At 72.1% G+C, this 12,736-nt stretch overlaps 2 protein-coding genes across 4 annotated transcripts; both read left to right on the top strand.

Moving 5' to 3' along the window:
* The first annotated feature begins 952 nt into the window (after nucleotides 1–952).
* SLC39A1 (solute carrier family 39 member 1) lies at nucleotides 953–3,241 on the top strand. The gene is made up of 5 exons (XM_068662669.1): nucleotides 953–1,130; nucleotides 1,683–1,813; nucleotides 2,389–2,837; nucleotides 2,875–2,997; nucleotides 3,035–3,241. Exons 1-5 carry the CDS (start codon nucleotides 953–955, stop codon nucleotides 3,105–3,107), a joined length of 954 nt encoding a protein of 317 aa, XP_068518770.1. The 3' UTR covers nucleotides 3,108–3,241.
* A 667-nt stretch (nucleotides 3,242–3,908) lies between these two features.
* Nucleotides 3,909–12,260, top strand: CRTC2 (CREB regulated transcription coactivator 2). 3 transcript variants are annotated; one of them, XM_068663274.1, is made up of 14 exons: nucleotides 4,165–4,335; nucleotides 6,215–6,316; nucleotides 6,440–6,547; nucleotides 6,673–6,743; nucleotides 7,739–7,807; nucleotides 8,671–8,774; nucleotides 8,879–8,908; nucleotides 9,042–9,106; nucleotides 9,321–9,370; nucleotides 9,486–9,730; nucleotides 10,051–10,499; nucleotides 10,724–10,993; nucleotides 11,114–11,291; nucleotides 11,412–12,260. In XM_068663274.1, exons 1-14 carry the CDS (start codon nucleotides 4,165–4,167, stop codon nucleotides 11,618–11,620), a joined length of 2,121 nt encoding a protein of 706 aa, XP_068519375.1. In that variant the 3' UTR covers nucleotides 11,621–12,260. The 3 variants fall into 3 exon arrangements, with proteins under 3 accessions (XP_068519374.1, XP_068519373.1, XP_068519375.1); XM_068663273.1 differs by having other exon boundaries at nucleotides 3,909–4,335; nucleotides 6,440–6,743; XM_068663272.1 differs by having other exon boundaries at nucleotides 3,909–4,335; nucleotides 6,440–6,743; nucleotides 9,027–9,106.
* Nucleotides 12,261–12,736: the final 476 nt, after the last annotated feature.

The following is a 12,736-nucleotide window of genomic DNA, read 5'->3' as shown; positions in this document are numbered from 1 at the left end:
GGCGGCGGGGCCGCGCCCCCCTCCCGCTACCGGGGGCTCGGGGCTGGCTGCGGGGCAGCGGCCGCCGCCGGTGTCCGCACCGGGACCCCCCGGGATCCCCCCCGGGATCCCCCCCGGGCCCATCCCGGAGCCCCCAAGGACCGGGCAGAACCGAGCCCCGCTCACCGGCCCGGGGCGCTCCGTCCTGCCTGGTCCCGGTAGGGTTCCCCGTAGGGGTCCCGGTCTCGGTCCCGGTCCCGGTAGGGGTCCCGGTCCAGGTCGGGGGGCCGATCCCGGTCCCGGTCCCGGTCCCGGTCCCGGAACCGGTCGGGGTCCTGATCCCGGTAGGGGTCCCGGTCCCGGTCGGGGGTCCCGGTGGGGGTCCCGGTCGGGGTCCCGGTGCCGGTCCCGGTCCCCGGTGCCGGTAGGGGTCCCGGTAGGGGTCCACGTAGGGGTCCCGGTTGGGGGTCCCAGTGCCGGTCCCGATCCCGGTCCCTATCCCGGAACTGGTCGGGTTCCTGATCCCGGTCGGGGTCCCGGTCTCGGTCCCGGTCTCGGTCCCGGTCCCGGTGGGAGTCCCGGTAGGGGTCCCCGTAGGGGTCTCGGTCGGGGTCCCGGTGCCGGTGCCGGTCCCGGTCCCTGTCCCGGAACTGGTCGGGGTCCTGATCCCGGTCGGGGTCCCGGTCCCTGTAGGGGTCCCGGTCGGGGTCTCGGTCCCGGTCCCGGTCCCTTCCCCTTCCCGTTTCCAGCCCCGTTCCCGTCCCGCCCCGCCCGCTCCCTTCCCGTTCCCGTTCCCGTTCCCCGCCGGCCTCCCCCAGCCCCTCTCGGGCCGCCCCCCCCGGGGCCATCCCCGCGTGTCCGGGGCGGGTCCCAGCCCCGTGCTCCCCCCCCCACCCCCCCCTGCTCCGCCCCGGTTCTCGCAGCGCGGCCGCCCGGAGCCTTCCCGGTGCCGGTGGCGGCGGAGCCCGGCGGGATGGAGGCGGGAGGCGGCCCCGGGGCCGCGGAGCTGTCCTGGAGCCCCGGGGCCGCGCCTCGAGGGGCCCCCCCCGGGCTGGGGCTGAAGCTGGGGGCTCTGGTGGCGCTGCTGCTGCTGCCCCTGGGCTGCGGGCTGGGGCCGATCTGCTGCCTGCGGAACCCCCCGGGAACCGCCGGTACCGGGGGGGGACGGGGGGGGGCAGGGGGGGGCGGGGGGGGGTGAGGGAGGATGGGGGGGGGCAGGAGGGGAGGCTCCGGGGAGGGGCGGCCCCAAGGGTGGTGGGGGGTAAAGGTGGAGGGTGATGGGGGGGGGGTACATGGGGGGCTGGGGGGGGATTTGGGGGGTGCCGGGGGGGTTCCGGGGGGGTGGGGGGGACCGGGGTCAGTCCGGGGGGGGGTTGGAGGGGGGTTGGGGGTCAGGGGGGGCTCCAGAAGGGTTGTCCTGGGGGGTCTGGGGGGTTTTGGGGGAGAATCCTGGGGTCTGGGGGGGTCTGGGGGTCCAAGGGGGCTGCCCCAGGGTCAAGCTGGGGGGGTTCTGGGGGTCTGGGGGGGGCTCCAGAAGGGGTTACCCTGAGGGTTATAGGGTCTGGGGGGGCAACCTGGGGTCTGGGGGTCCCAGGGGGTTGCCCCAGGGGTTGGGGGAGGCCTGGGGGGGATCTAGGGGAGGTTGGGGGGCAGCTGGGAGGGTTTGAGGGGGGGTCTCATCCCCTTCTTGCCCCCCCCCCCAGACTTGCAGAGCCCGGGGCTGAGCCTGCTGAGCTGCTTCGCGGGGGGGGTCCTGCTGGGCACCTGCCTGCTCGACCTCCTGCCCTCCTACCTGGCCGGCATCGCCGCCGCGCTGGAGGAGCTGCGAGTCCCGGTGGGAATGGGGGGGGGGGGCACGGGGATGGGGGGGCAACATGGGGATGGGGGGGGCAATGTGGGGACGGGGGGGCAACGGGGACGGGATGGGAGGGGATGGGATGGAACTGGGTGGTGGGGTGGGACGGGGACAGTGGGGGGGGGGGGGGGTGGAAAAGTGTGGGGGGGGTGGGGGGGTGGAAATTGGGGTTGGGGGTGGGGGGGTGGAAAAGTGGGGGGGGGACAACAGGGACAGGATGGGGGGGTGGGGGGCAGGGTAATGGGAACGGGACAGCAGCGACTGGGTGGCTGGGGGGGGACAATGGGTGGGGATGGGATGGGGGGCGTTGGATGGGGGGGTGGGGGTGGGAGGGGGCGATGGGGAGGGGGTGATGGGGAAGGGGATGGCGGGGGCATGCCGGGGGGGGTTGGGGGCTGTCGGGGGGGGGGCCGCGCCGCCGGCTGTGACTCACGGAAAGATCCCGGCACCGCTTCCCGGCAGCCTCCACCTCCGCCTCCCTCCCCCAGTGTCCCCCACACCCCCCCCAGCAGCCCCGCACTGACCCCCCCACCCCTCATTCCCCCCCCCCCCAGCTGCAGTTCCCCCTCCCCGAATTCATCCTGGCCATGGGCTTCTTCCTGGTGCTGGTCCTGGAGCAGGCGGCGCTGGCCCAGCAAGACGCCACCGACCCCAACCGGGGGGGCGAGGACGAGGACGAGGCCGATGTGACAACCCCATCACGCGCCCTTCTACCCCCCGACACCCCCCGAGCCCCCCCCGGCTCCCCGAAGCCCCCCAGCCCCTTGCGTTCGGGGCTGTTGGTGCTGGCGCTGGCGCTGCACGGGGCGCTGGAGGGGCTGGCGCTGGGGCTGCAGGAGGCCGGGGGGGCCGCGCTGCGCCTGGGCCTGGCCCTGCTGCTGCACAAGGGGCTGGTGGGCTTCAGCCTGGGCCTGCAGCTGCTGCGGGGCCGCCTGCGCCGGGGGGCCGCGGCCGCCTGCCTGCTGCTCTTCGCCCTCACGGCCCCCCTGGGGGTCGCGGTGGGGTTGGTGGTGACGGGGCCGGTTTTTGGGGGGGGGGAGCGGGGGGGGCGCAGGCCCGAGGCAGCGGTTGTGCCGCAGCGTGCTGGAGGGGCTGGCGGCCGGCACCTTCCTCTACGTGGCGTTTTTGGAGGTGCTGCCCCGGGAGCTGGGGGGGCCCCAAGAGGTGGGGGGGGGGCCGAGAGCAGGGGGGGGCCCGGCTGCGCATCCCCAAGGTGCTGGCGCTGCTGGGGGGGTTCGGCCTCGTCACCGCCGTGCTCTTCATCAGGATCTGAGCCCCGGGTGGGGGGGGGGCACCCCCCCGAGTCACCCCCCCAAGGGGTTAAATGCCCCCTCAATACCCCACCAAGTGCCAAAGGGGGCGGTTTTTGGGGCTCAGCCCCCCCCCCCCAGCAGCCCCGTGCCTCAGTTTCCCCTCCTGCACCAGCAGCGCCGCTCCCTGACGGGGTTTTGCCGGTGGCGCCCCCCCCCCCCCCATTCTCCCAGACCCCCCCCTCCCCTAATTCAGGGATATGCAGGGGGGCGCTCAGCCCCCCCCTTAAAAAAAAAACAAGTGCCCTTACAGCACCCTACCCCCCCAGGGGGTGTGGGCGAAGCAATAAAGGACTGGGTGAGGAGGTGCTGCTCGTGTCCTGTGCCTGGGGGGGATTTTTTTTTGGGGGGGGGGCTCCACTGTGGGACCCCCCCCCTCGTGGGGGGGTCGTGAGTGGGGACTTGGGGGGGGGCTGGGGGGGTGCTGGGCTGTGAGACCCCCTCGTGGGCTCGTTGGGGGGGTCCTGAGTGGGGCTGTGATGGGATGGGGGGGGGATTTGGGGGGGGGAGGCTCTGCCGTGGGACCCCCCTGATGTGGGGGGTGGTCGCGAGTGGGGCCGGGGGGGGGGATTTGGGGGGGCTCAGCCGTGGGGGCCCCCTCCTGGGGAGGGTCCTGGATAGGGCCGTGATTGGGGGGGCACGGCTGGGGGGGGGCACGGCAGGGGCTGGGGCTGGGGGGGGGGCTCGGACCCCAATTTTGAGGGGTCCCTGAGGGGGGGGCTCTGGGGGCTCTGTTCCGGGCTGGGAGGGGTGACCGGGCCCCCCCCGCCCCGCGGTGCATGCCGGGACTTGTAGTCAGCTCCGCCCTCCCCGCCCCGCGCCCCGCGGGGGCGTTCCCAGGGGGGCGGGGACTCCATTTCCCATCAGCCCCGACAGCCGCGCCGCGGGGGCCTCTGGGAATTGTAGTCCCTCCGCCCACTCCGCCCTACGGCGGCGCCCGGCCCGCGGACTCGCCTCCCCGGCATGCCCCGCGCGGCGGCGGCGGCGGCGGCGGCGGCCGGAGCGGCCCGAGCAGGGAAGATGGCGGCGGCGGGCGCGGGGGCCGGGCCCGGGCCCGGTGCGGGTTCCTCGGCCGGGGCCGGGGCCTCGAACCCGCGGAAATTCAGCGAGAAAATCGCGCTGCAGAAACAGCGGCAGGCGGAGGAGACGGCGGCCTTCGAGGAGGTGATGATGGAGATCTGCTCCACACGGGTGAGCGACGCCCCGCCGGATGCGGGACGGCACCGGGAGGGGGGCACCGGGGGGGGACCGGGGGGGGAGGGGGCGGGGAACGGGGGCACGGGGGGGGGCGGGGGAGGGGGGAGCGGGGTGGGGGAGGGGGTGGGAAGGGGGGTGAGGGGGGGGATGGGGGGGGGAACGGGGGTTTAACGGGGGTACCGGGGGGGTACCGGGGGGTACCGGGGGCTTCAGGGCCCGGGGAGGGTGGGGGGGGGCCCGGGGGGGAGCGGGGCCGCTGCCTGGGGGGGCCTGGAGGGGGCCCAGGATGGAAGCAGCTCCCCGCCGGCCCCGCTTCCCCTTCCCCTCGGTGTGTTTTTAATTGTAAATTATATATTTTTTTTTAACCAAAATCATCAATAATTCACCCACGCGGGGCCGCACGTGGCCGCCACCGCCGCGCGTGGGGCCGGGGGCACCCCCGAACCGGGGGCAGGGCCGAGCCCCGGGGGGGGGGGGTCCCGGTGTGGGGGGTCCCGGGGCTCTCCCGGGGGTGGCGGCTCCCCCCCAGGCACCGGCAGCGGCCGCTCGAGGCCCCCCCGGGCCCGGTGCCCCCCCCGGGAGCGGCGCCTGCTCCATCCCCGGGGATGCTCACAGGGAGCTCGGTGGGGCCGGTGCTGCCCCGTGCCGCGGGGGTCCCGCTCGCAGCCCCCCGGGGGCCCAAATTCCCATTTTTTGGGACCAAAGGAGCCGTGTCCCCCCCCCCCGGGGGGGGCAACACCGGGCTCTGCTCCGTGCCTCGCTCAGCACCGGCCCCGCCGAGCCGCTGGGGATTGCGCCAGCCCCACCGGGAACGGGCTCCGGCTGCTCGGGGAAAACGGGGCAAAACCCCCGGGGGTTTCCAAAATTTAGGCTGGAGACCCCCGGGACGGGCGAGGCGGCCGCCCCCGGTGACCCCAATCCCGGGGAGCCGGGGCTGTGGGCCCGGAGCCGCCCCCGTTGCCCCGTGGGGTCCCACCCTGCCCCGCTCAGCGCCCCGCAGGCTTTGGGAGGGGGCTGGCGGGCGGCGGGCGGTGTTTGCACAGCAAACAGCTGGTTAATGAGCAGCGGGGCCGGGGGGGAGGCGCCTCCGCTGTCCTCCTCGCCCCCCCGCAGCCGGGCACCGGGCACGGGGCAGCCCCGGTCGCTGGCCCCGGTCCCTCTCCGCGTCCCCAGGGAGCTGCCACCTCCTCCCGGGCTGCTCCAGCCCCTGTCCCTGTGGATTTGGGGTCCGTAGCGGCCCCCCTGGTGTTTTCCTGGTGCTCCCCCAGCACCCGTGGGCTCCTCCTGGGGCCGGCCCCATTTGGCCCCCGCAGGGACGCGGCCGGAGCTTGGAGCAGGATCCCAGGACCTTAAGGCCCCGCGGTGCCAGCGCAGCCAGCTGTTGGCTAAATCTCCTTTATTTTTTTTTTTTTGCTGTTGTTTTTTTAATTTTGTTTTTGTTTTTGTTTTGTTTTGTTTTGTTTTTTTTCCCTGGATCTGGATTTCGCTGCTCTTAAGCCCGGGGATTTGCTGCTGCAGGTTTCCTGCCCGCAGCCTCCTCTGGGGCTGCTCCCAGGGTCCCGCTGCGCCTCGGCCCCACAACCCCAGGGTCGGGGTCTGCGTTTGGGGGTGCTGGTGGCCGCCCCGTGCTGCGGGGGGGACCCCTTAGGGCCGAGCCGTTCCCGGTTATCTCCGTCCTGTGGTTTCCATGGCTCCATCCCTCGGCCTCCCCTGGCCTTGAGCGGGGCCGCCCTGACCCCGCTGCGGTGCCAGCAGAGCGCCCGGCGGCGGGGGGCTGGATGCCCTGCCCTAAACCTGCCGGACGGTGCGGGGCTGGGGGTGCTCGACCCCCCCTGACTCCCCTCTCCCCTCTGTCCCCCCCCCGGTGGCCCAGCTGCAGGCGCAGAAGCTGAGGCTGGCGCACAGCCGGGGCCCCTACTACAGCGGCTCGCTGCCCAACGTCAACCAGATCGGCAGCGGCGTCTCCGACTTCCAGGTGAGTGCACGGGGCACCGAGGGACGAGGGGGTGGTTCCTCGTGACCCCCCCGCCTGCCCTGGGTCCGTTTGGGACCCTCGGTCGCACCCGGGCTCTGATCCTGCCCCCTCTGCTCCCCGCAGGGCCCCCTGCACTCGCCGCTGGACTCGACGCGCAGCACGCGGCACCACGGGCTGGTGGAGAGGGTGCAGCGGGACCCCCGCCGGATGATGTCCCCCCTGCGCCGCTACGTGCGCCAGATATCCTTTCGCAGCCCACCCCCCGGCCCTATTCCCGGGCTCCTGCCCCGCTCCCCGTGCCCCCCCTGTTGCTGCTGCGCCCCCTCGGACACCCCATTTGTTGGCTCCTTAACGCGCCCCCCCACATTGACAGCTCGCCCTACGGCCCCACCTACCTGTCACCCCCGCCGGAGCCCAGCTGGAGGAGGTAAAGACCCCACAGAGCTGCTCCTGGAGCTCTGCCCCCCGCCTCCTGCCCCCTCGGTGCCATGCCCGGGGCCAGGCAGGGCCAGGAGGCTGCAGACGGGGCCAGGAGGATTTGGGTGGCTCCCCCTGCGAGGGGAGGTTGGGAATCGCTGGGGGAGCAGAAGCAGCTCTGCCCTGCCCGGTTCCTCCCGGTGCTGCCCCCCCCCCCGGGGGTGCTTTTAGGGGGAAACGGTGGGGATTTGGGCACAGAGCAGCCCCTGGCTCTGCTCCGTCCCTCCTGGGTGCTTCTGGAGCCGGCTGGGCTCAGCTCAGCCCTTCAGAGCTCGCTCAGGGCTTCATTTTCCAGGCTGCCCTTCCTCCTGGTGCCTGGCACAACTCCTGCCTCCCTCCTCCTCCTCCTCCTCCTTGTCCCGTTCCCGTTGCCGAGCCGTGGCCGTGGGTTGTGGTGGCAGAGCCGCTCCGTGCCGTGAATTTCGGCCCGGGTCTGTGGCACCAGCTCCATCCCGTGCCCCCGGTGCCCTCTGTGCGTCCTGGGGCAGAGCTGCTGCTTTGTGGACCCCCCAGCTGCCCCCCTGCCCCCATGGCAGGCCCTAAAAAACCCCATAGCAGGCCCTACAGCCCCCTGAGCTGCCCCTACACACCCCACTGCAAGCCCTGTGCACCCACAGCCAGCCCCGTGGACCCTATAGCAGGCCCTACAGCCCCCAGCAGGAGGTTGGGGGGCTCCCCTCCTCCCCCACATGGGCACTTCAGGGTCCCTCTTGCTCCTTGCTCCTTCCCCAGGGCCAAGGAGGGGGGGGGGGGCTGCTCAGGGCCCCCTGGCACTGACCCTTGTGGTGCCGTTGGGGTTTCTCCCTCCACAGGGCCTTGGCGTCCTCGTGGGGGCCGTGGGGTGTTGTTGAGGGGCTGTGCTCTGCACGGGCCGGCTGCTGGGTGAGTTTTGGGGCCCTGTGGGGCAGCGCCCCCCCCATAACCCCGCTGTTTTTCCCCTGGCAGGACCATGCCCTGGGGGAACCTCCCCATGGAGAAGGGCCACCTCTTCAGGCTGCCGTCAGCTCTCAACAGGTGAAGGAGTTTTGATTCCCTCCTCCCCCCGCCTTTGCCCCGAGCTCTGACCCATCCCCAGGCCCCCCAGGGTGGGCGCAGCCCCCCAGGGAAGGGTCGGGGTCCCCAGGCTGCCCCCATGGGGGTGGCCCCGGTCCCTCTGCGGGCTCCGTGCTCCCGCAGCATCCCCGAGGGCACCGTGGCCGCAGGCTGCTCCCTGGGGCCAACCCTCGCTGCCTGGTGGGGTGGGGGCTCCCTGCAGCCCCCTCCCCGGGTCCCAGGAGCTCCTTGCCCCCCAGCCGGGCCCCACAGGGGTGGGGGCCGAGTCCCATGGGCGGCCGGGGGGGGGCTTCCTGCCTCCCAGCTGCATGGCCACCGAACAATGTCCCCGTTGTGCGGTGCCGGGGCGCACCGGGCAGCTTCTCCCAGCCCCTCCCCACGCTCCTCCGCTTCGGGCCAGCTCTTTGGGAGCACAATGGGTGGCGGGGCCCCCGGGGGGGGGGCACAAAGGGGCACGGGGGGGGGTGCCTGTCCTCCTTGCTGCTCCCACGCTGAGGGGTGTGAGGGATGCGGAGCCCTCGCTGCGGTGCTGGAGCCGCCCTGGGAGCGGGCAGGGCCCCCCCAGGAGGAGATGGGGGTGGGAGGAAGCCCCCCCCTGAGCCCGGAGGACTAGGGCGAGGGGCTGGGGGCGCTGTCACACAGCTGGGGCATCGCGTGGGGGGGGGGGCAGCCCCGCTTAGGGCTCGCTGTCCCCGCTATGGGTGGTCTCAGGGGGCTGCGGGAGCGGCGCTCGTTCCTCCCGTCCCTCCATCCCTGCGGGGGCACCGGCTGCAGCCCCCCCGTGCCCGTCCCGGCTGACGGGTGCCCCTTTTCCCCCCCCCCAGAACAAATTCGGACTCGGCGCTGCACACCAGCGTGATGAACCCTGCCCCGCAGGACGCCTACCTGGGCCCCTCGCAGGGCGCCCCCCCACCCGGCCGCCGCGGCGGTGAGTCCCTGCCCTGCCCCCCCAGCACCCCGAGTTACCCCGTGGGGGGGTCTCTGCGCCCGTCCCCTCCTGCTGAAAATCTCCCGTTTGGGTTTTATTTCCAGGTTTTCTGGACGGGGACGCGGACAGTAAAGGTAAGCGCCCGCCCTGGGGGTGCTGAGCCCAGCGGGGGGGCGGGATGGGATGGGATGGGATGGGGCAGGGGGGGGGACGCTCCCCGCACTGCCCTCACCCTCTGCTCCCCCTCGCCAGTCTTTCTTTTCCAAGTGCCTCCCATCGAAGAGAGCTTCGACGACAACAAGCACTCGCTCAAGCCCTGGGACACCAAGAAGGTGGGTGCCGGGCCCCTTCCCCCCGGGGGGGGGCCGTGGGGAAGCCGCCACCGCCGCGTCCCCTGCCCCTGCCCCTGCCTGCTTCCTGCCGGGGAGCGTTGCGACACCGGGGCCCGCAGTCTGCTTCCTGCCCCCAAACCACGGCCGGCCCGGGCTGGGGGAGTGGGGCATAAACATCCTGGCCGTGTTTCACTCCTCCTCTCTGATTTCACAGCTCTCCTCGTCCTCGGCCCGGCCGCGCTCCTGCGAAGTCCCTGGGATCCAGTAAGTGCGGGGCTGGGCAGCCCCGGCCCGGGGTTTTTGGGGCTGGGGGGGCTGGAGGATGGTGGAGGAGGTGATCCCGTGCTGAGCTCTCTCTGTCTCTCTGTCCCCCCCCCAGCATCTTCCCATCCCCGGACCAGCCTGCCAACGTCCCCCTCATCCCCTCGGCCCTCAACACGGGGGGCTCGCTCCCCGACCTCACCAACCTGCACTTCCCCTCGCCGCTGCCCACCCCGCTCGACCCGGACGAGAGCGCCTACCCCAGCCTGAGCGGGGGCAGCAGCACCAGCAACCTGGCCACCACCATGACGCACCTGGGCATCAGCGGGGGCATGGGGCTGGGCACCGGCTACGACTCGCCAGGTGAGCGCCGGCCCCGGCCCACGGCTCGGGGACACCGCAGCCGGGACCCGGGTGGCTCCGGGTCCCCGTGCTGGGGCTGGCACGGGGCCGGTGCCGTGCCTGGAGGTCGGCAGCTCCTGGTGGTCCTGGAGGGAGCCCCCCCGTGCCCGGGCCGTGTGTGTTTGTGTCGCTGTCTCCATCGTTGTGGTGTCCTCCGTCACTTCCATCCCATCCGGGGCAGCCGGGGAGCCCCCAGCCTGGCCCAGCCCGGGGAGGGGAGCCGGGGGGCGGCGGCCCTTCGGTGGGTAACGGCGCTGTCTCTTTTTTTTTTGTCCCCACAGGACTTACCTCACCTATGCAGAGCTCCCTGAGTAACCCGTCCCTGCAGTCCTCGCTTAGCAATCCCAACCTCCAGGCCTCCCTGCGCAGCCCCTCGCTCCAGTCCTCCCTCAGCAACCCCTCGCTGCAGTCCTCCCAGAGCAGCTCCTCCATCCCCTCCTCGCTCTCCAACCAGTCCCTGCCCTCCTCGCTCTCCTCCTCGCTCAGCAACCCCTCGCTGCCCACGTCCCCCCGCAGCCAGCCCACCATGCAGTCCTCCCCCAGCAACCCCAGCCTGCCCTCCGGCTTGAGCGCCTCCTCCTACCCCATGGTGCAGGCGTCCATAAGCACCTCGCCCCGCCGACGGGTCCCGCTCAGCCCCCTCACCCTCCCAATGGGTGGCGACTCCAGGAGGCAGCACCCCAAACAGTTCTCACCAACAATGTCACCCACATTGTCCTCCATCACCCAGGTATGCATGGTCCATCGCCCGCGCCGGCCCCCGCGCCGCGCGCGCCCGCCTCCGCCTCCTCCTTTCTGTCGTCTCCTTTCCATCCTCATCTCGGCCGTCGGGGGCCGCTGAGCGTTCCCCCCCCCTATCCCGGCCGGTGCTGGGCGCCCCAAATTTTCAAAAGGGGGAATGTGAGGGGCACGGGGGGGAGCGCCCGCTGACCCCCGGCTCCGCTCTGCTCGCAGGGGGTGCCCCTGGACACCAGCAAGCTGCCGGCCGACCAGCGCCTCCCGCCGTACTCCTACAGCCAGCCCGGCCTCGTCCTGCCGGCCCAGCCGCAGCCCGGGCAGAAAACCCTCCAGCAGCCCCCCCCGCAGCCGCCTCTGCCCCCAGCCCCAGCGGTGCGACCCCCCGGCGCGGCCGCCCAGCGCCCCTACGCCCCCCAGTACCAGCCTGACGCCCCCCTGCAGCACCCGCCGCTGGGGCAGCCACTGGGCGACTTCGGCATCGGCAGCGTGAGTGCTTGGGATGGGGGGGGGGGACACATGGGGTCAGGGGGGGACACACGGGGTCGGGGGGGCTCAGGGAGGGGGGTTTTGGGGGCGGCTCAGCCCCACGGCGGCCTCTCCCCGCAGTTGGAGCAGTTCGGCATGGGGGAGAGCCCCACGGGCAACAACAGTGGCGCCTTCCCCGAGGAGCTGGGGGCTCTGTACCCGCCCCCCCCCGGCGAGAGCTACGACCCCCACGTCCTCAACCGGCAGAACCTGAGCAACTGCGGCCGCCACGGCCCCGTGCCCAACATCATCCTCACCGGTGGGTGCAGGGGGACGGGGGGACGGGGACGAGGGGGGACACAGCACGGGCTGGCGGGGAGGTGAGGAGCGATTTGGGGGGGTCCTCGCCCGCTTCACACTGACACCCCCCCACCCGCAGGGGACTCTCCACCCGGGATCTCCAAGGAGATCGCCACGGCGCTGGCCGGGGTGCCGGGCTTCGAGGTGGAGGCGGCGGCGCTGGGGCTGGAGGAGGAGCTGAAGATCGAACCGCTCAGCCTGGACGGACTGCACATGCTGAGCGACCCCTACGCGCTGCTCACCGACCCCGCCGTCGAGGACTCCTTCCGCACCGACCGCCTGCAGTGACCCCCCCGGGCTGCCCCCCACACCCCCCGGGCTGCCCCCCACCCCCTGCGCCCCGCACACACACACAGCACCCCCCCCTTTTTTTTTTTTAATTTTTTTTTTGATTTTTTGTTTTATTTTTCCTTCCTACTCCTCTCCATAACAGGAGGGGGGGGTCCCAGCCCTACAGCGGGCGCTGTGGGGCCAGCCCTATATCCCAATGGGGGGCAGGGGGCTCAGCGTAACCCCCCCCCCCCCTCCAGCACCGGCGTGGCCGAGGGCGGCTGTACATAAACCCTATATAGGTAGAGCCCGGGGAGGGGGGGTGTTGGGGTGGGGGGGGCGCTCCGGTTTGGTGTTGTTTCCCGGCTAATCATCATGTTTAACGAGAAATTCCGCTCCCCGTCCCCCGCTACGCCGCGTATGCACCCCCCCAGACCCCCCCCCCAGCCCCACGGGACCCCCGGGGCATGGGCACAGCACTTCCACTCGGGGCCCCCTCGGCAAGACGCGCGGGGGGGGGTCCCGGCCCCGGCGGCAGGGTGAGGGGGTGGGGGGGAGGCACCGGGGGCCCCAGGACCGCGCTCCCCCCGCCGGGGAGGAAGCCAGAGTGATTTATTATTATTATTATTTTTTAAAATATATTATATGTTAATTAAAAGCTCCGCCTGATGGTGATTTGGGGGGGTGGGATGAGGATGGGGGGGGTCTAATTCGGGGGGGGGAGGTTGGGATCTTGTCCTTGGGGGGGGTGTCCCTGTGGATAATGGGGTGCTGGGGGGATCTTGGCAATTTTGGGGTGCCTGGGGGGGATCTTGGCAGTTTTGGGGTGCTGGGGGGGGCAGGGTTGGTGGGGGCAATCCTGGCAATTTTTGGGGTGAATTTTGGCAATTTTGTGGGCAGCTGGAGGGAGGGGGAAATCTTGGTAGTTTTGGGGTGCTGGGGGGGCAGGGTTGGTGGGGGCACTCCTGGCGATTTTGGGGGTGTTTGGGGGAAAAGATTTTGGCAACTTTGTGGGTGTCCGGAAGGGGGGGGGGGGAATCCTGGCAGTTTTGGGGCTCCTGGGTGCTTTGGGTTTTGGGGGGTGGGGCTGGGGGTTCCAGGGAGTTTTTTGGGGTGCTGGGGGTGTCCTAGGAG

The sequence above is a fragment of the Anas acuta genome, chromosome 28 (assembly GCF_963932015.1).
Source record: "Anas acuta chromosome 28, bAnaAcu1.1, whole genome shotgun sequence".
In the NCBI taxonomy this organism is placed as follows: domain Eukaryota; kingdom Metazoa; phylum Chordata; class Aves; order Anseriformes; family Anatidae; genus Anas; species Anas acuta.
This window is presented reverse-complemented; position numbering and strand designations above follow the sequence as displayed.

What these genes read in the sequence shown, in the direction of transcription:
- SLC39A1 (XM_068662669.1), top strand. Translation starts at nt 953, where the DNA reads ATGGAGGCGGGAGGCGGCCCCGGGGCCGCGGAGCTGTCCTGGAGCCCC. An exon ending in CCCCTGGGGGTCGCGGTGGG is followed by an intron (nt 2,838 to 2,874) that starts GTTGGTGGTGAC and finishes GGGGGGGGGGAG; the next exon opens with CGGGGGGGGCGCAGGCCCGA. An exon ending in GAGCTGGGGGGGCCCCAAGA is followed by an intron (nt 2,998 to 3,034) that starts GGTGGGGGGGGG and finishes GGGGGCCCGGCT; the next exon opens with GCGCATCCCCAAGGTGCTGG.
- CRTC2 (XM_068663272.1), top strand. Translation starts at nt 3,924, where the DNA reads ATGCCGGGACTTGTAGTCAGCTCCGCCCTCCCCGCCCCGCGCCCCGCG. An exon ending in AGCCCTGGGACACCAAGAAG is followed by an intron (nt 9,107 to 9,320) that starts GTGGGTGCCGGG and finishes CTGATTTCACAG; the next exon opens with CTCTCCTCGTCCTCGGCCCG. An exon ending in TGCGAAGTCCCTGGGATCCA is followed by an intron (nt 9,371 to 9,485) that starts GTAAGTGCGGGG and finishes TCCCCCCCCCAG; the next exon opens with CATCTTCCCATCCCCGGACC.